At 38.9% G+C, this 19,636-nt stretch overlaps 1 protein-coding gene across 1 annotated transcript in view; it reads left to right on the top strand.

Moving 5' to 3' along the window:
• Positions 1-18,224, top strand: part of adss2 (adenylosuccinate synthase 2) — a 32,427-nt gene extending 14,203 nt beyond the window's left edge. The window contains exons 2-13 of the mRNA XM_053620875.1: positions 6,400-6,502; positions 6,967-7,035; positions 7,136-7,186; positions 7,566-7,632; positions 7,868-7,975; positions 8,546-8,627; positions 9,431-9,557; positions 10,366-10,520; positions 11,077-11,201; positions 11,400-11,497; positions 13,815-13,964; positions 14,136-18,224. Coding sequence (XP_053476850.1) covers positions 6,400-6,502; positions 6,967-7,035; positions 7,136-7,186; positions 7,566-7,632; positions 7,868-7,975; positions 8,546-8,627; positions 9,431-9,557; positions 10,366-10,520; positions 11,077-11,201; positions 11,400-11,497; positions 13,815-13,964; positions 14,136-14,188 — 1,188 coding nt within the window. The 3' untranslated portion in view covers positions 14,189-18,224. The remainder of the gene's footprint in view (positions 1-6,399; positions 6,503-6,966; positions 7,036-7,135; positions 7,187-7,565; positions 7,633-7,867; positions 7,976-8,545; positions 8,628-9,430; positions 9,558-10,365; positions 10,521-11,076; positions 11,202-11,399; positions 11,498-13,814; positions 13,965-14,135) is intronic.
• Positions 18,225-19,636: the final 1,412 nt, after the last annotated feature.

The following is a 19,636-nucleotide window of genomic DNA, read 5'->3' as shown; positions in this document are numbered from 1 at the left end:
ATCTTAAGGAAGAGTGTTGGTGACCACTGATTTAGAGTCTTCCATGGACAGATGTATTTCCATTGAGATCACATGACACTGTAATTTTTAAACTCCATTCAACAAATTATGTTAGTTCTGATGGTCTAGTTGCACCAGGGCTGTTTTGAGGGTTTCATGGTAACTGGGGTGAATACTTTTACATTTACGTTTATGGCATTTGGAAGGCGCAATTATCTAGAGTAACTTACAGAAGTGCTTTGAAGTCTCTATCAATAAATACATCCTGATACTGGTTCACTAGGTCATGGACTAAGGATACCATCAGTCAAAAAACTCTGTTGGGGAGGTAGTAAGAAAAGCACAGACAACACAATTATTATTATTATTATTATTTTTAATTAAAGTGCTAATTTAAGTACTTTCAGAAGAAGTAGGTCTTTTGACATCGTTTGAAGACTGCCAGTGACTCAGCTGTTCAGACATGTTGGCGAACTTCATTCCACTGCCACCTGCCAGAACAGAGAAGAGTCTTGATGCATGCCTTTCTTGTACCCTGAGAGATGGTAGGACCAGTCGAGCAGTGCTAGAGGATCAGAGGGAGCGTGGTGCACTGCGGGGTGTGATAAGTGATTTGAATACTTATGCAATGACAACTTTTATGTCTTTAATTTGTAAATAGTTTAGCAAATCATATTGATCCCCCTTCCCTACTTAACCAGGGTACAGGTTATAGGAAAAGAAAATTCATATATCTCTTTTGTTTCTAATTCTTAACATCATGCCCATTATCAACTTGTATTATTCACAAGTCATCATTCAGTCTTAATGTGCAGCAAATACCAAAACTGAATGTTTCCTGGTAAATTAAAAAAACTGCTGAACAGTGTGAACATAATGAATGGACATAACTGTTAAAAAGGAAAAAGGAAAAGCTTATGCAGTAACTCCATGTTAAACTCAAACACAAGCGCTGCGAAATCATAGTTTGGGGTGACGTACCCTGGCAATAAAAAATTGCATGCCACTATACTGTAAAGGATTAGACTACTAGTTGGTGTGTGGTGGGCGATGCCATCGCATCATCCAGGTGGATGCTACACACTTTTGGTGGTTGAGGAGACCCCCCCACCCATTCTATGTAAAGCGCTTTGAGTGTCTAGAAAAGCACTATATAAATATAATTGTAACTAACTAATTACCCCAGAAAAATTATCTGTTATTCTTCTGTTATTCTAAGCAGTATAGGTAAATTATTATTCTCATCATATCGGCTATAAATATAAAACTCACCTTGGGTGCAAATCAGTTTATATGGCAGCATGCTGTGCCAGTGGCTTGTGTCAGGTTATTACAGGGATCTGAGTGGTGTGGCTCTGTCACTGTGGGTGATAAGTTGGCAAGCCTGATACTTATCCCACTACAGCATAGGCTTTCTCCCCTCTAGGAACCATGCTTATCAGTCACAGCTGGCTACTTTTAGCCCGTCAGGTTTGGAATATGGAAGTCAGCCAACACAGCCTGACGCCCCAATCCAGTGACAGTCATGTGCACAGTAAAGATAAACAACATATAAAAATGCCACAGGTAATTGTTAGAAATCCTAAGTAAGGCTGTTTAATTTAAGTGTGTTTAGAATATAATTACTTTAGAAAAAGCTTATTGACCTGTAATTAAATAAACAATAAAATCCAGTTATCGATCAGCAGTTGGTTGAACTTGCAAGGTTTTTTGTTTAATGTCCTTGTAGCACGGTCCATGTGACCTTGATATCATTTTCCTCGGTTCCTGTTCTCACTCATGCTTTTGATAAAACTGTTACTAGAACATCATTTTCGTTATGTGCAACAAGCTCTGAGTGTGGAAACAGAACTCAAAATTGCTAGTTCTCTGTAGTTGGTGTGATTCTTACATTTATATACATTTTTTTTAAACGTTTCAAGTAAGAAGAAGAAGAGGAAGATTAGTAGAAACTAAAGTAGAACCTGTTTACAGCACTCAAACTATTAGCTACCCACAGAAACTTTAAGCATTGTTTTTTTAGACAGTGTAGTTACAAACTCTTTGGTTAAACTGGTTTTCAAGACATATCATTGAGCTTTAATAGTCAGGCGTATTGTGAATTTCAGTCTTGTACTTTTTCTTTTCTAACTTGTTTTCTAAGATTCACCGCTAGCCTACAGCTAACTACTTACATACAAATTAAATACAGTATAATACTTACATAGTGATACATGATTATGCGATACACTTTTCTAAAATAGTGTTGGTAAGATGATGTTGCTATTGTGAACCTAGGGACATTGGACCTGTCCTTGTCATAAAGTTATCAGGTGATCAAGGCACCAGCTGAAACTGACAAGATTTCAAAATATTCTTGTCCTCTTCTCAGCTACGTTATCTACTTTTTTTTTTTTTATTTACTCTTAAACCTCATTTTATGTGACACATGGTATTCTGTAGTTGATGGGTAATGTGATAGTATTTCCCCCTTACATAGCGGAAATTATAGTGAAAGAAAGACTCCTGTAGTTATAGAGCTGAACTCTCAGCATAACTGAAAATTGTGTAGGATGGAAAGAACACGGCCATAATTTAGACTAATCCACGTGTTGAGACCTGTCTGCTGGAATACTGTAACATTACACTGCATTGTTAACACTGAATGTACCATATGGCTCTTGTGGCTGCTATAGGTATGGACATACAGTATAGTATCTACAACTAAAAAGGAGTGGCATCTCACAGGAGTTGACCAGGAATAGCTTGGCTCTTCTGCTTATTACGTAAAGAAAAGAACATAAACGTAGGCTGATTTATTGGGTGAGCACAGTGAGCCCATCGGAGAGGTCAGAACCGAAGCCCTGACACACGAGGACACTTGATATCTGTACATTTTTACATGAAGGTTATTTACGTGCATGTAAATAATCTATGTTTATCCCGCTTTTTGGTATGTGAGTGTGTGTGTGTGTGTGTATATATATATATATATATATATATATATATATATATATATATTCGATATGAGAAGGAGGTCCATTTTGATAGTGGCAGTGTGTGGTGAAGCTCGGCAAACCAAGGAAGATGATAGAAAATCATGCAAACCAAGGAAGATGATAGAAAATCTTAACCAAGGAAGCAAGATAAAATGGAAAGAAGAGAAAGATATAGAAAGCATATATGCTAACAGTACTATGGTAGCGCTGTTATGAAGTTTTAGTTTTCCATTTTATTAATTAGTGTATCAAGTTAAAATACTTGTACATACAGTATGTAGTAAAAAATGTAGTAGCTATCGACTCTCTGTGCTTTATGAGGTGTCTGAATATGATTTATACTGGGAAAGCTGCTGTTCATTCCCAGATAGAAATTTATACCAATTGCTAGTCAGGGTTTTTCCCTTAGTAACCCCATAAATATAAGAAACCTGATGCCACTTCAGGGTAAGATTACCGTGTTTACAGCGGGGTCCAAAAGTCTGACGCCATGATGAAAGTCTTTTTTTTTCATTTAAAAATGGAACTAAACTACAGTCATGGCCAAAAGTTTGCGATCACTATACATATATAATATATAGTATAGGGATCGCAAACTTTTGGCCATGACTGTAAGTTTTAGGATTTTGAAATATTTGACACAGCAAAATTAAATGTTCAATATATTGAACATTTAATATTGAAGATTCTGCACTATTTTTAGGTCCCTATTTAAATGTAAGCAAAGGTGTGATGTTGACCGTGTTAACTGCTTTGTACAAAAGATCAGATTTTCCTCATGTGTAATCTCTTCTATTGAAGCGTGTGTTCAGACGACAGTCCGATGGATTTGATCTGAAATGGATCATAAGGTTTTGCACAAACTTGTAGAGTCCATGCAATGTCAGTATTGTGGTTATGTAGCTGTGCTCATATCATGATTTTCTATCATCTTGATGGCCACTGCCACAATACCACCCACAGTCTGCATACCTGCAGTGTCACCAGGCAGCAAAGACACAAACACTTCGGCCAAGATCCACGTGATGCATAGAATACTCTTCACCCTAAGCTTTAACATATTAATACCTCAAATGAGGCCTGCAGATGTTTACAGCTCTGCAGTATCTTTGTGCTCTGGCAATGAACACAGAGCAGTTATTTCCTCTTCTGTTCCTTTCCCTTTACTGTATTGTGTAAAATGTTGACAATTAAGGAAGATTGAAGTTTGACCATGCAAACATCTATTAAATGTAACTATCAACATGTACATTTTATAGCTCGGTGGCTTAGTGGATGGATGGATAGACGGAAGTATATTTTAATCAGAGAGGAGGAGAAACAGAATCGTCTGGGGCCATGGTTCTCAAAGAGCGAGTGGTGAAATTGTTTCACTGTAACCAACAGATAAACTAATTAGATTTTGGAATTGATCCAAGCAGGGACAGGGTTACAGCCCAGTCAAATGTCTGAAATAGTTTTCCTTCAATAGCTTTCTTCCTGTTTTTCATACAGAGATGTAGCTTACACGTTCATGCTCAGGCTCAGGTTCAAGGCTCATTTTCTAACCATCAGTCCATCAGTTGGCAATTTCTCTTAGTCTAATCTCTCAAAAATAAGTGGTTAATCGTAGGATTTTATGGACATATCTTTGCTACCACCAGATGAACTGATTAGATTTAGGCATTGATCCAAACATGGCCACATTATAAAGTATTTGCAGCATACAAATGAATAACAAGATGGACTAGACTTGACTAGACTAGGCATTGAAAGCTTCCTGTTGATGCTGTTGGCATCGAGTTCTACTTGTTGGTGAAAATCACAGCCCACCTTTATAAAAGTTACCATATTTATTATTAAGTTCTTATTGTTATTAACCTGTTTTACTGTTAAACTGAATTTAATAGGTGCAATCCAAACTTCATTAACAAAATAGCACATAGGCCTATTAATAATAAATAAATCAACTTGAATCCAATGTCAGTTTTAATCAAAATGCGTTCTGTGGGTGGAAACCTCAGGAATAAAAAAGTCTATTGCTCAAATACACCGTTCAGCCATAACATAACATCCCAGGATGGGATATATTAGGCAGCAATTGAAGAGACAGTTCTTGAAGTTGATGTGTTGGAAGCAGGAAACATAAGGATCTGAACAACTTCGATAAGGGCCAAATTGTGATGGCTAGACGACTGGGTCAGAGCTTTTCCAAAATGGCAGGTCTTGTGGGGTGTTCCCGGTATGTAGTAGTTAGTACCTACTAAAAGTGGTCCATGGTCATGGGTGCCCAATGCTCAGTGATCTGTGTGGGGAGCTAAGACTAGCCCGTCTGGTCTGATCCCACAGAAGAGCTACTGTAGCACAAATTGCAGAAAAAGTTAATGCTGGCAATGATAGAAAAGTGTCAGAAAATACAGTGCATCGTAGCTTGCTGTGTATGGGGCTGCTTTGCTGCAGACCAGTCAGAGTGTACATGCTGACCCCTATCCAGCACCTACAGTGAGCACTGAGCATCTGAACCGGAGCATGGGGCAATGTAAGAAGGTGACCTGGTCTGATGATGTTTTCCCTAATGGCAGTGGCCTCTTTCAGCAGGATAATGCACCTTGAAACACTGCAAAGAGTTCAAGGTGTTGCCTTGGCTTCCAAATCTCAAGCCGATCGAGCCCCAGATCTCAGTCCGATCGAGCATCTGTGGGATGTGCTGGACAAATAAGTCCGATCCATGGAGGCCCCACCTCGCAACTTACAAGACTTAACGGATCTGCTGATTACATCTTGGTGCCAGATACCACAGCACACCTTCAGAGATCTTGAGGATGTCCATGCCTTGACGGGTCAGAGCTGTTTTGGTGGCACAAATATTAGGCAGGTGGTTTTAATGTTATGGCTAATGTTATGGTAGACATTTAAATAATGATATTTGAATAGTAAATTAATTTGTACTGAAGCGGTCCTTGGAGTTTTTTTTTGTTATAGTTAATGGTCTCTGACTGCTAAAAGTTTGAAGACCCCTGGTCCTGGAAACACAGAAACAAATGACAGAGGTTTTGTGTGGATGTGTTTGTAAAGTATCCACCCGAGCTGAAATCATGGCTTTCTGAGCACATCTGCTCCAGAGCATATGAGTATATCTTCACATAATGCAAATATTTAATGTAGAGTTGCGTGAAAATATTGACCACTGTACAGGTGAGATGTTTAACGCATAAAAAAGAGCATAACAGATTTGAGACTTAAAATATGCTGTGCACTTTTCTTTGAAGCTACAAAACAACATTGTTATCCAAGACGAAAAGGCCATGTCAAAGCAGCATGAAGTACAATTCTTTTAGAAGGGAACACATTTCTTTAATTGAGTCATTGTAATTACTCAGAGGTTGCCCATATAAGACTCTTTTGTTAATTAATTCCTTTTCATACCATTGTGTCTCTGTAGGGAGGCAACAACGCAGGACACACAGTTGTGGTGGACTCTGTAGAGTATGACTTTCACCTTTTACCTAGTGGCATTATCAATCCTAATGTCACAGCCTTTATTGGTGAGTATTTCAAAAAAGTACTTTTTTTTAAACTACAGAAGTAGAATTGTACTATAAGAATTTTTATTCAGTTAGACTTGTGCCATACCCTGGACCAAATCATGCAGCATGGTGCAGTTCCAGATTTATCTGCATCGACCCTATTTCACAAATGGCTCTCTGAATAATGTGTCAGCAACTCCTGTGCTCGAGAAGGAGTAATGACGATGCACAGCGAGCCATTTAACTTTTAAATAGCAACGTATTTCATCATGCTAATTCATGAAAAAGTATGTTGTGTTCAGACAGCTCTTAGCAGCTTCTAATTTGTGCATGCGGAAGTACAGATATAAACATATCTTTCTGGAGTACTCTTTATCACTGCATTATCATGTCCACTGTATGCAGTCCTGTGCATTACTAGTGTTTGTTCCTCATCCTACCCCAAGTATCTGGAGTAATGCATGACTCATCTCTTACCACAGGTAATGGCGTTGTGATTCACATTCCTGGCCTCTTCGAGGAGGCTGAGAAAAATGTACGGAAGGGTAAAGGTGTGTTCGAGTATTCACAAAACACAAACACAATAGTCTTATGCATGTTTCTGCGTGTGTCTGAGAGCACTAACCGAAATCTTACTGTGTGCGATTCCAGGACTGGAGGGCTGGGAGAAGCGTCTTGTCATTTCAGACCGCGCCCATATTGGTATGTGCAGCTTCTGCCTCTCAGGACCCAGCATGATCAGGAATGATTTATTTTCGATCCATCAAATGTAATACAATTTGCACGAAAAGTTCTCACCTGCTTTGCCCTGAATGCCCACATGTATAAAATGAGCTTGTTAACACTTTAAGCATGTATAATGAAAAGCAGATTGTAAATGTGTCTACACTGTAGATACATTCCTTAATGTAGTAAGTTCTTTGATGTGCATTTTGCATCCATTCACACAATTGTAGGTTCTCAAGGCAGGTTCTGGTTATTAACAGTGCACTGGAATAAACAAATTAGCTAAAGTTTCTAACGCAGATAATGTAGTAGTAATAGTAGTAGTAGTAGTCATCTACACACGCTCTGTCTACAGTGTTTGATTTCCATCAAGCTGTGGATGGAGTTCAAGAACAAGAGAGGCAGCAGCAAGCTGGCAAAAAGTAAGCACCGTTTCTGCTAAAAATGCAACGACTAAAGAAATCATTTGTTTCTGATCTTTTATCTCCTCCCAGTTTTCAGTGTGCGACCATACTTTGCTGAGTGAATTATCTACAAGATAATTTTTATTTTTAAATTTTAAATGTATTTATTTGTTTATTTATTTTATAATGCTTTTGTTAGAATCTGAGCTAGTTGTTGAGGGAGTCTTATGTCTGTCTCATTCTGTCTTTCCAGTTTAGGAACAACGAAAAAGGGTATCGGGCCTGTCTACTCAGCAAAAGCTGCAAGGAGCGGCCTAAGAATATGTGACCTTTTGTCTGACTTTGAGCAATTCTCAGAGAAGTGAGGGCATCTCTTAACTAACTCTATTCACAGATCCATGTGTAATGGTAATAGACGTAATCAGCTGTACAAACTGGTTTATATCTGTAGAGCATTTTCCCATTCGTAACCCATTCTTGAAATGTCAAGCAAAAGCTACCATTAAATCTTTAGGATGTAATATCCTGATTCATAGATTTAGCCTACTCTTACGTAGATAGTGATTAGCACGTTTGCCTCGTACCTACGGGGCTGGGCGTTTCAAGCCCTGTGTGTGCAGAGTTTGCATGTTCTCCCTGTGCTTCAGGGGTTCCGTCTTGGTACTTTGGTTTCCTTCCCCAGTCTAAAGACATGGATTGTGGGTGGTTTGGCATTTCCAAATTGTCCGTAGTGTGCGATTGTGCCCTGTGATGAGGTGTCCAGGGTGTCCTCTGGTTCCAGGCTCCCCCCGCGACCCTGTGTATGATGGATGGATGATCTAACAAAGCCACAACATAATGAAAAGATAGTTTAAGACATTTTAAGAAAACTTTAAATGCTCCAGTTTGGTGTATTTTAACCTTTTCACGCCTTGGTCCTTGTCATTTATAGGTATAAAAACTTGGCCTCACAGTACAAGTCTATGTACCCATCATTGGAGATGGATGTTGATGGGGAGCTAGAAAAACTGAAGGTGAGCTGCCGATTCTCAGATCATAATTTACACAGACAGCTTTTGAGTTCCTGAGTGCAAGGCTTCTCTTTGAGTTCTTGAGTGCAAGGCTTATGTCTGACCATTTTTGGCCTCTAGCCATAGCCTTAGTCTCTCGATATAGGCTTGGCGTGCTTTGAGGATTTCTATTAATGGTCAGAAACACTGAAAACATCAGTGCTGCAAGCACACAAATATCATCCAGTGTCGATGAGACTGCACAGTTACACACATGTTAGCAAGTGGAAATACCTTGAATACAGTCAAATTTATATAAGATTCCCTATTATAAGATTACAATAAAGCAAATATACGATTATTAATCCTATTTTAAGCCATTTGTGCTCAGTTCAAGCTTGAAATAGTCTTGTGCAAATGATTGGCAGATCATTTCACTCATTTTAAGCATTTGTTTCTAAAAAGAAGCTAAATTATCTGAGAACAGAATAACAAACCTACAAACTTGAAATGAGTAACAATGTTCATAAATAGGTTTAATGATCTTATATTTCGTTTATTGTAATCTTATAATGAGAAATACTAGATATGTTTGGCTACATTCAAGAGATTTTCACTTCCTAAGATGACGTGTTTTTTTTTTGCAGCGCAGTTATTAAAATGTCAATTTAATCTGTGATCTAATTTAAAGAAAGCATTTGACGTACACACTTTAGCAAAATCACTGTGTAAGGGGTAATACCAGCAAGTCTGTCTCTATTTTCACATATGAGCTTACTTAGAGAGCAGTATGTTTTTTTTTTTTGTTTTGTTTTTTTTCCTGTCAGGCATATGTGGAACGTATAAAACCCATGGTAAAGGATGGCGTGTTCTTCATGTACGAGGCTCTACACGGTGCACCTAAAAAGATACTGGTGGAAGGTGCCAATGCTGCCCTGCTGGACATTGACTTTGGTAAGTTGCCTAGGCTGAAACAACAAGTAAAATCTGCAGGAATTTGGGAGGGACAAGTACAGCTCATTCCATTCCCATCCTCGTGCAAGTGAAAGAACATGTATTATATTAACCAGCCAATATTAACAATTTCCTTTTGAAAGCTTGCCGGAACGTCATCTCATATCCGCAGGTGAGTCTTTCACAGATCAAGGTCTATGGTTAATGTACCTGGAATCCTGGAACCCACATGCCACTCTGCATGTTCGTTTTGAACACTAGTTACTTTCAGCATGTTTACTCTTTTGTTAAAATGTATGTGTAACCACAACACTGTTATGTTGTGAGTAGAATCCTGTTTACCAGATTGATTGAGGGCTCAAGAATATGCCAAGCACTGTAATTAAACAAGTTTATACTGTATATTAGAAGGCACACTTGTTGGGCTTTAACCTTTAATAGTTTTGCTTTGCAAAGGGTGCATAAATGATCAAGCTACTTTTAGAAGAGAGTAGTTGAAATGATTGCTCTTTCCATCTGCTGATAGAAGATGATGTACAGAACAGATTCACTGTTTATTAATAACATGTTGTTGATTTTTTCCACTTCTAGATCGCTTTGTTTTGTTCAGGGTGTTTCTGATTGTTTCCCATACAGCACATGTTTTGTCCTTGAGGTGCTAATAAATTAGTGGTCAGCATATCTGTGCCATTTTATTCCCATGTATTGAAAACAAAGTGAGACATTGAATGAAGAAACTGACTCAGTTAGTGTAAAAGGTTCCCTAGTATGTTACACTTTCGGTAGTGACACGATTCTATCTTTTCAGGAACTTACCCTTTCGTAACCTCGTCCAACTGTACTGTGGGTGGGGTGTGTACGGGCCTGGGCATGCCACCTCAGAACGTGGGGGAGGTCTATGGGGTTGTCAAGGCCTACACCACCCGAGTGGGCATCGGAGCCTTCCCATCTGAACAGAATAATGTAAGCTCTTCTTGCACTAGTGTTACATTGACCAGTACCTTGTATAAGTTCCCTCTTTGAGCACTCATCTCCTGTAATGTCAGAAAAGCAGGAAGACACACCTGACATCATGGAGTGCAATTTGAACATTGAACCTAGCTCAGGCATCTTTTGTCTTGTGAATTGCTTTAGAAGATTCCTGTGACGCAGAGCAACCAGGAACAAGAGTTTGGTGTGTGTACACACATGCGGGTTCCTGTGTTTTCTCAGGTTGAGCTTGAAATCCAGCTGCATTATTAAGAGGTGTAAAGTAATCCATGGAGTTGAATAGATGAGCCTGTTTTGCATTGCAACAGCTTATAGACAGTTCCTCCCGCTTTAATACGTTCCACAATACATGAACCAAACTTACATTTTCTAGCCTGTTTTTAAGTGTTTGGCAGCGTCATGTAGTGGAGGACACAAGCATTGGGGGAAAAATATTTGCTTTGATACACCTTAGGTTGATTAGGACAAACCCTGACTGAGATCTGTGTGAATAAAATGGCTTACTGACTGTCAGTGACTGTTTTTTAAGGAAATTGGAGAGCTGCTTCAGACAAGAGGGAAGGAGGTGGGTGTGACCACAGGCCGCAAAAGGAGATGCGGTTGGCTAGATCTGGTGCTTGTCAAATATGCGCACATGATCAACGGTTTCACTGCGTGAGTTTCCATCTCATCGTCTTTCAGTTTTAACTTTGAGATGCTGTATATGCTTCTGAAGTTTAAAAGCTCATCAAATATAAACAATTTCTTATGAATATTATTTTATTCACTACCTTTGCCAATCTGAGTTTGATGTGTACCTGTATATTTACTGGTGTCGTTCTGTGTGACTGTTCAAACGTGCATCCTCTTTAGCTTGGCTCTAACCAAATTAGACATCCTGGACATCTTCCCCGAAATCAAAGTTGGTGTGGGTTATAAGGTGGACAACGAATTCATATCATATTTCCCAGGTGAGTAGGCAAACACACATAATGTTTCTCACAAATATTATACAATTACATGCTTTCATGCACTGTATGGCTAAACATTTTGTGAACACCTCTGACCATCACACCTGTATGTGGATCTTCCCAAATCTGTTGCCACAAAGTGGGAAGCACACAATTGTATAGGATGCCTTTGTGTGCTGTAGCATTGCAATTTCTCTTCACTGAAACTAAGGGGCCCAAACCTGTTCCAGCATGACAATGCCCCTGTGCAAAAAGCGAGAGTGTGGAAGAACGTGAGTGTCCTGAACAGAGCCCAGTCCCACTGAACACCTTGGGGATGAATTGGAATGCAGACTGCACCCCTTTCCGCCTCGCTCGACATCAGAGCCTGACCTCAGTAATGCTCTTCTGGATGAATGGTTACAAATCCCCACAACCACGATTCAAAATCTAGTGGAAGGGTGGAGGTTATTATAGCAGCAAAGGGGGACTAAATCTGGAAAGGGATGTTTAAAAAGCACATATAGGTTTGATGGTTAGGTGTCCACATACTTTTGGCCATACAGTGTATATACAGGTGAGCGCAATTACTCACCTTTTGAAAAAGCAAACAAACAAATAAATAAGATTTGCAGCAACAAGACATTTACTGTGTTAGAATGCTCATTCATTATCAGACAAAAATGATAAAAATATTACACAGTGTGATCGTTCCCGTGGCTCTGTGTGTGCGGAGTTTGCATGTTCTCCCCGTGCTGCGGGGGTTTCCTCCGGGTACTCCGGTTTCCTCCCCCAGTCCAAAGACATGCAGGTAGGCTGATTGGCGTGTCTAAAGTGTCCGTAGTGCATGAATGAGTGTGTGAATGTGTATGTGAGTGTGCCCTGCGATGGATTGGCACCCTGTCCAGGGTGTACCCCGCCTTGTGCCCGATGCTCCCTGGGATAGGCTCCAGGTTCCCCGCGACCCTGAAAAGGAGTAAGCGGTTGAAGATGGATGGATGGATTGCACACTGATATTAATAGTGAATAAATAAAACAATGATATTGGTTTATATGTGTGCATTTCCCTATTTAAAATGTGATCTAAATATTATAAAATAACTGACAGTGTTTGGATCCTCTCCATTGTAAATGATCTGATCTTACTCTGCCAGAGATCATTCTCTTGCTTTCTTTCACTCAGATCTGGAGGCTGAGATTGTCATAGCAAAATTTTGATTTCTTTCTATTGGTTATTTTTCTGTTGATTTTCCTTGTGTTTTAGATTGTCATGTTGCAGGATAAAAGAAAGTGTCCGTAGTGTATGAATGGGTGTGTGAATGTGTGTGTGATTGTACCCTGCGATGGATTGGCAACCCGTCCAGGGTGTCCCCAGCCTTGTGCCCTATTCTCCCTGGGATAGGCTCCAGGTTCCCCGCGACCCAGTAAGGATAAGTGGTACAGAAAATGGATGGATGTTGAAGGATATTACATTTTTAATAAAATGGAATTCACATTTCTGTAAAAACCGTGTAGATGCAAACCGTTGCACTCTTCTGTACAGTATTCAGTCTTTTGAATGAAATCTGGGTGTGTTTAGTGATTCAGCTATCACACTCTAGTGTGGACCAAAGACTCTTGAAATTAGTTAGTATTTGGCCACATCCAATATTGTGATTAGGATGCAGTGAGAATTCAGCCCTCATTCAGCTAAATGCACAACATGACCTGTGAATCAAAAACATATGTGAATATGTTTCAAGCCCTGCCATAGCAAGGCTATTCCACCACACACTCCTAGCAAATATTTTGTCTGTCCCACTTGCATTTGTATTCTGGACAACCAAACTGGACTACATAAAAACTGACTAATAAGTGAGAAAGCATCCTTAAGAACGTAAATTCTTTCATCGTGTCCTCTAGAATTATTGGCACCCCTCATAAAAACAATTTATAATTAAAAAAGAACAACACATGCAATGAGTAATATTTTAAGTTCAAACCTACAGGGACAGCATTCCCTGAAGAGATCGATAGTACTGAGTCTTCTTATAAACATATTATTATTATCTTATGAAATTTGACCTCCCACCAATAGGGTTAATGCTTTTCTGTTGTACCATTCTGGGGCCCAGGTAATGTTACAATAGTTCATTTCTGATAATTGTGGAGGTCACGTTATATTTTTAAACATTCACACACTCAAAAAAAACCAGTGGATTCCTTCTTCTTCACAATATGATACTCCCAAGCAAACAATGTATTTACTGTCATGTCCTATAATGGTTTGCTTATGATTAGTTTTGTCAAAAAGTACTGGAAAACTATAGAGATGCCTGAAGAGACTTCATTTTGGCAGCAAATCAGGAGGTGCTACATAAGGTCGAGGTCCAGTATGAGACTTTGCCTGGCTGGAACAGCAACACCTCAGCTGCTAGAACCTTTGAGGAACTTCCTGAGAATGCACAGAAATACGTTCGCTTCATTGAGGAGTACCTTAAGTTGTCTGGTAAGAGATTCTGCTTCACTGAGTAGTTATACAGTTAGGTTTTTGATAACCATCGTTAATTGTTATTAATGGTTTGAGTACATTTATTAATTGTCCTTAATAGTGTCAAGGTTTTAGCACTAGGTATAATAACACATACACATTTACTAACTGTTTCCTTATCTGGGCCAGTGAAATGGATCGGTGTTGGCAAGTCAAGAGAGTCAATGATCCAGCTGTTTTAAAGGGCTGTTTGGCTGTGTGGTACTATCCATGCCCTCTGACTCAGCACAGTGCCCTGTGCCTATCGGTGGGCTTACCTGATGGAGTCAGAGAAAGGATCCAGCCTCTCACCTCTCCACTCACTGCAGTTTCTCATTAAACAACAACAACATGGATTCTTTCTTCTTCTCTATATGATACTTTACTCAAGAACTATCTCATAATTTTCATCATTTTCTTTGGAGGTCACCATTTTTGGAGGAGACCATTGTGGAAAGCCCTTTGGTCTTTAGGGAACAAAATCTTTAACCTCTCCCAATCACCTGTCGATCATTTTCGAGTAGGATTTATCTATGCCTATGGGTCTCCTGTGTCTTTTGTTTTTGGTGTCAAGTTTTCTTTTAATGAGTTTTTAGAGCAGCATCACATCGTTCAGTTGAACATATATGCAGACTGAGTGGTTAATATAGCTTCTGAAGCTAAATGTAGGCCCTGATTTATTTAATTACTATAATTCATTTATTCCTAGATTACAAAACAACTAAACTTTGATTAGTTTTAACAGAGGTTTGAACATTTTCTTAACCAAATGCCGAGTAGTTTAAGAGTTATTTTATTGTGCCACTGGACCGTTAGCAGTATTTCAGTTTGGCCTCAATTTTGCTTCCCCCAACTTGAGTGTCTTTGACATGGATATAGCCCTTTTCCATTATTCCCGTTCAGGTTCCTATGTAAATGACACATTTCTGTGTGAAACACTATTTCTCACTGTTCACATATAGTCGATAGACCATACATCCTATTTGTCTTTGCACTGATGTGTACTTACTGCCCAAGTATTTAATTTGAAGTTAGCCACCATAATCAATCATAATAACACACACACACACACACACACACACACACATTATACAAAAAGTTGTTCAGTAGTAGTGATCATTTTTGTTCACTTTTTCAAGTATATGTTAAAAGGTGTGATATTAACATTTACCCATTTGTGGAAATTGTAAGCATGGAAATGTAAACCTATTTACTTATTTCTAACTTTAAGCTTGTAGTGTTGCATTTATACCACAACACAGACAGGTTTGTCAGTTAGTTGGCACTTCATTCATGTCTTGAATGTATTTTTAATATTGAAACACACTTAGTTCAACTCTCAGGATTTTCTGGTCGTCACAACTGTATATTTTCATTCTAATCTGTAGATTGTTGAATGGTTTGACTGCTTGTGTCTTTTCTCTTTTTGGGGTTTGAGTAAATATTTAACATATTGTGCCATTATTCTTCACTCTACAAACTACATGTTTTTGGTTTTTTTGTTGTTGTTACTGCTGGTTTTTATTTTATTTTATTTATTTTTTTGCCAAAATGTAGCAATACCACATAGCATAACTCTTAATCAGCCCATGAGTTTTACATTTTAATTTAATTTAGCCCCACATCTTTTTGAATACAAGGAGTAGAAAAGCCTTTTGGAGAAAAAAAAGACTCTTCTGGTCAGTATTGTAATTGATTACACGTTCAGACACCATGTAATGTTGGAAAATTAGAGGTTGATTAAGATTATGGCCAGTAAAAAATTTTGGATAACACTTCCTATGCAACTTGTTTTTATAATACAGTAAATGTATTCTCAGTATCATGTATGCCATTGTGTAAGACATTGCAATTTTTCAGAAATATATTAACTTGCTCCTTAAGAGCGCATCTGCAAAAGCATGAAATGGCTGGGTGTCCAGGAGAGCATAATTGGGCCTGCTCATAATTGGGTGGGTATACAACATGTTCTAGATGCGTTTGCAGTGTATTATGGATACAAACTTTTAGGAAGTGTTATTGAATTGTTGCATTATTTATTTATTTATTTATTTTAATTTGTTTTGTTTTTTTTCTTCCCCAAATCCCTCTTATATCATATTGGGCTGCAATTGGACATATTCATGGAACTGAATGTTTCATCATTTTTACTGCTCATCCCAGTAAGTTTATAGGTGCTCACTGTAGATTATCCCTTTAAATTAACTTTAATTCACTGTAATTTAAATCTCTTGGTCTCATTATGAATCTAGAAATAATAGCTCCTATTGTAGCTTTCTCTTTCTCTCTCTATCATATTTATTTATATGCACTGATATGCATCCTTCACACTGCCTTCATCAGTGAAGAAAGTGTGCCTTGACAATAAGTTCTTTCAAGTCGGAACCAGGTACAAAAATATGTGAATGGTTAGAAATTGAAATCTACAAGTTCAGATATAGAGTATTTACCAATATAATATTTTAATACACACACTTAGACGTTTTATATATCTATATATAATGATTTAAATCCTCTTAGAATCTTTGGATGCTTGTAAAGTTCAGTGTTTCCCTTAACAGCAACATTTTTTTTTTTTTTACATGGCCAAGGGCATTAATAATTAATTAATTAATCACTTGCCAACTGTGTGCATGGTGTAGGCTTTTACTCTCTAGAGGCATTTCTTCTTGCTCTATTATTGTTAGTTGGAAATAGAAAGCCCTATTCTCCTGTCTCTAGTATAGTCCTTGGCTGCTAAAGTGATTTCCCTTTTTTTGTATTGTTCCCTAATACTTCTCATTGCTTATTCTGATCATTCAGCTAAAGTGCGAAAAACAGGACTGTCAGAACACAAACCACTTTGCTAAGCTTTAATTTAATTACACTCTTTTTGTGCCGATGACTGCATGTTTGCACAACCATACACTGACCTCTGTTTTTCAAATGATTTCTCTTGAATTTTCTACTGTATTGCTGCTGTTTGGTCGATCTTTAATATATGTATATCCTGAATGCAGAGCCATATACCATTGGTCTTATTGTCTGTGAAGGGTGGTGTTATATGCTTAGCTGTGGAAGATGGTGAATACCAGTAGGGGTGCATGTTTTACTGGTGTAATTTGTACAATACAGATCCCAATCTTTGTAGATAAACCAAGATTAAACTTTCACAAAAGACAGTTACAAAAATATCACAGTCAATAAATATGTAAGAAATTATTATGAGTCTTTGCGCATTAACGTAACAAAATATAATGTGATCCTGTGTAAATGTACACTATATAGCCAAGTTTGTGGACACCTGACCATCACACCCATATGTGGGCCTTCTCCAAATTGTTGACACCATGCTGGAAGCATACACTTGTCTAGAATGTGCTGGTATGCTTAATGCTTAGTAGCATTAAGATTTTCCTTCACTGGAACGAAGAGGCCCAAATGTGTTCCAGCATGACGATGTCCCTGTGCACAAAGTAAGATCCATGGAGACATGGTTTGCCAAGGTTGGAGTGGAAGAACTCGAGTGGACTGCACAGAGCCCTGACCTCAACCCCACTGAACACCTTTGGGATGAACTGGAATTCTGACTCTCTTTGCCAGGCCTTCTCACTCAACATTAGAGCTTGACTTCACTAATGCTCATGTGACTGAATGGACACATAGCCACGCTCCAAAATTGAGTGGAAAGCTTTCCCAGAAGAGTGGTGGTTATTATAATAGCAAAGGGGACTAACTCTATAACAGGATGTTCAGAAAGCTGATGTGATGGTCAGGAATCCACAAACCTTTGGCCATATAATGTATGATTTTAATTAATTTTAAATTGTAAAAGGTAAAGTTTACAACAGTGATACCACTATATACGAGTTCAGCAGAAAATGATGTATAATGCTTGTTATGTGATAACTGACAGTGAAATTGAGAATCACCTAGTAACCTACTTGTGCACGGGTGCATGCATGCTGAGACCTTCAACAAAGTCAAGGTCTCAAAGTGACCGTATGATGTACTATTTGATATTAATACAATTGTCATACAGCCAACATTCCCTGGAACGTGCTCTGAGTTCCTGTTCTGAATGACGATGAGTGTCACTGGTGGTTATACACAACTATACACCTACCAGTCACTTTATTAGGAACACTTGTACACCTACTCATTCATGAAATGATCTAATCTGCCAATTGTGTGGCAGCAGAATGTTCACATCAACCATCAGAATGGGGGAATATGTTAAACCAGTGATTTTGACCGTGTTGGTATCAGACGGGCTGGTTTGAGTATTTCTAGAACTGTTCATCTCCTGGGATTTTCATGCACAACAATCTCTCGAGTTTACTCAGAAGGGTGCAATAAAGAAAAAAACATCCAGAGAGCAGCAGTTCTGTTGAAGGAAAAGTCTTGTTAGTGAGAGAGGTCAACGTAGAATGGCCAGACTGGTTCGAGCTGACAGAAAGGCTACAGTAACTCAGATAACCACTCTGTACAATTGTGGTGAGCAGAAAGGCACCTCAGAATGCACAATATGTGGAATCTTGAGGAGGATGAGCTACAACAGAGGAAGACCATGTCGGGTTCCACTTCTGTCAGACAAGAACAGAAAGCTGAGGCTGCAGTGGGCACAGGTTCACCAAAACTGGACAGTTGAAGACTGGGGGGGGAAAAAAGCCTGATCTGATGAATCTCGATTTCTGTACACAGATGGTAGGATCAGAATTTGGCACCAACAGTAGGAATACATGGACCCAACCTGCCTTGTGTCATGTGTAATGATGTGGGGAGTGTTTTCTTGGCACACGTTGAGCCTATTAATACCAATCAGTCATCTTTTGAATGCCACAGCCTATTTGAGTATTGTTGCTGACCATGTGCATCCCTTCATGGCCACAATTTACGCATCATTTAATGGCTACTTCCAGTATCTTGTCACAAAGCAAAAGTTGCCTCAAACTGGTTTCATGAACATGACAATGAGTTCAGTATTCTTCAGTGGCCTTTCCAGTCACCTGATCAGAAAAACTTTGGGATGTGGTATAACGGGAGATTTGTAGATGAAAGTGCACCTGAAAAATCTGCAGGAATTACATGGTGCAATCATGTCAACATGGACCAGAATCTCAAGGGAATTTAATCTCAAGAATCTCAAGTGAATTAGGCCGTACCCAGTATTAATATAGTATTCCTAATAGTGTTCAGTGGGTGAATATTTCACCCGTCCTAACTAGCAGGCGCAGCACAGACTTTCTGGAATAGCATGCTCCTAATTAATGCAGATAAGGAGACACTCCTTGTGGCATTTCACAGAAGAGGCTGGTCGTCCAGCCCACCTGTAGGCCCAGGTGACCAGTCTCTTTTTAGACAGGGAAGCTTCTTGTCTCTACCTTCCATGGCAGATGAACAGTTGATCTGATTGAATTGACATCATCCAATATAAACTCTACTGTATTTTCTACAAGTCCCACATACTATGGACTGTTGCATTCAGGAGTGCACCTGGAACAGCTGGTTCACAGTCCTCAACCTGGTCAGGTGCCAGTAACCTGGACAAGGGTGCCAAATATTTCTGTCAATTTAAGACAACAGATTTCATGATTGAATTGCTGCAGTCCAAGCCAAATAGTATCAAAGTTTCCACTGGCCTACTGATTTGGAAGGTCGCGAGTTAAAAT

Source organism: Ictalurus furcatus, chromosome 3 (genome assembly GCF_023375685.1).
Source record: "Ictalurus furcatus strain D&B chromosome 3, Billie_1.0, whole genome shotgun sequence".
Classification (NCBI taxonomy): domain Eukaryota; kingdom Metazoa; phylum Chordata; class Actinopteri; order Siluriformes; family Ictaluridae; genus Ictalurus; species Ictalurus furcatus.
This window is presented reverse-complemented; position numbering and strand designations above follow the sequence as displayed.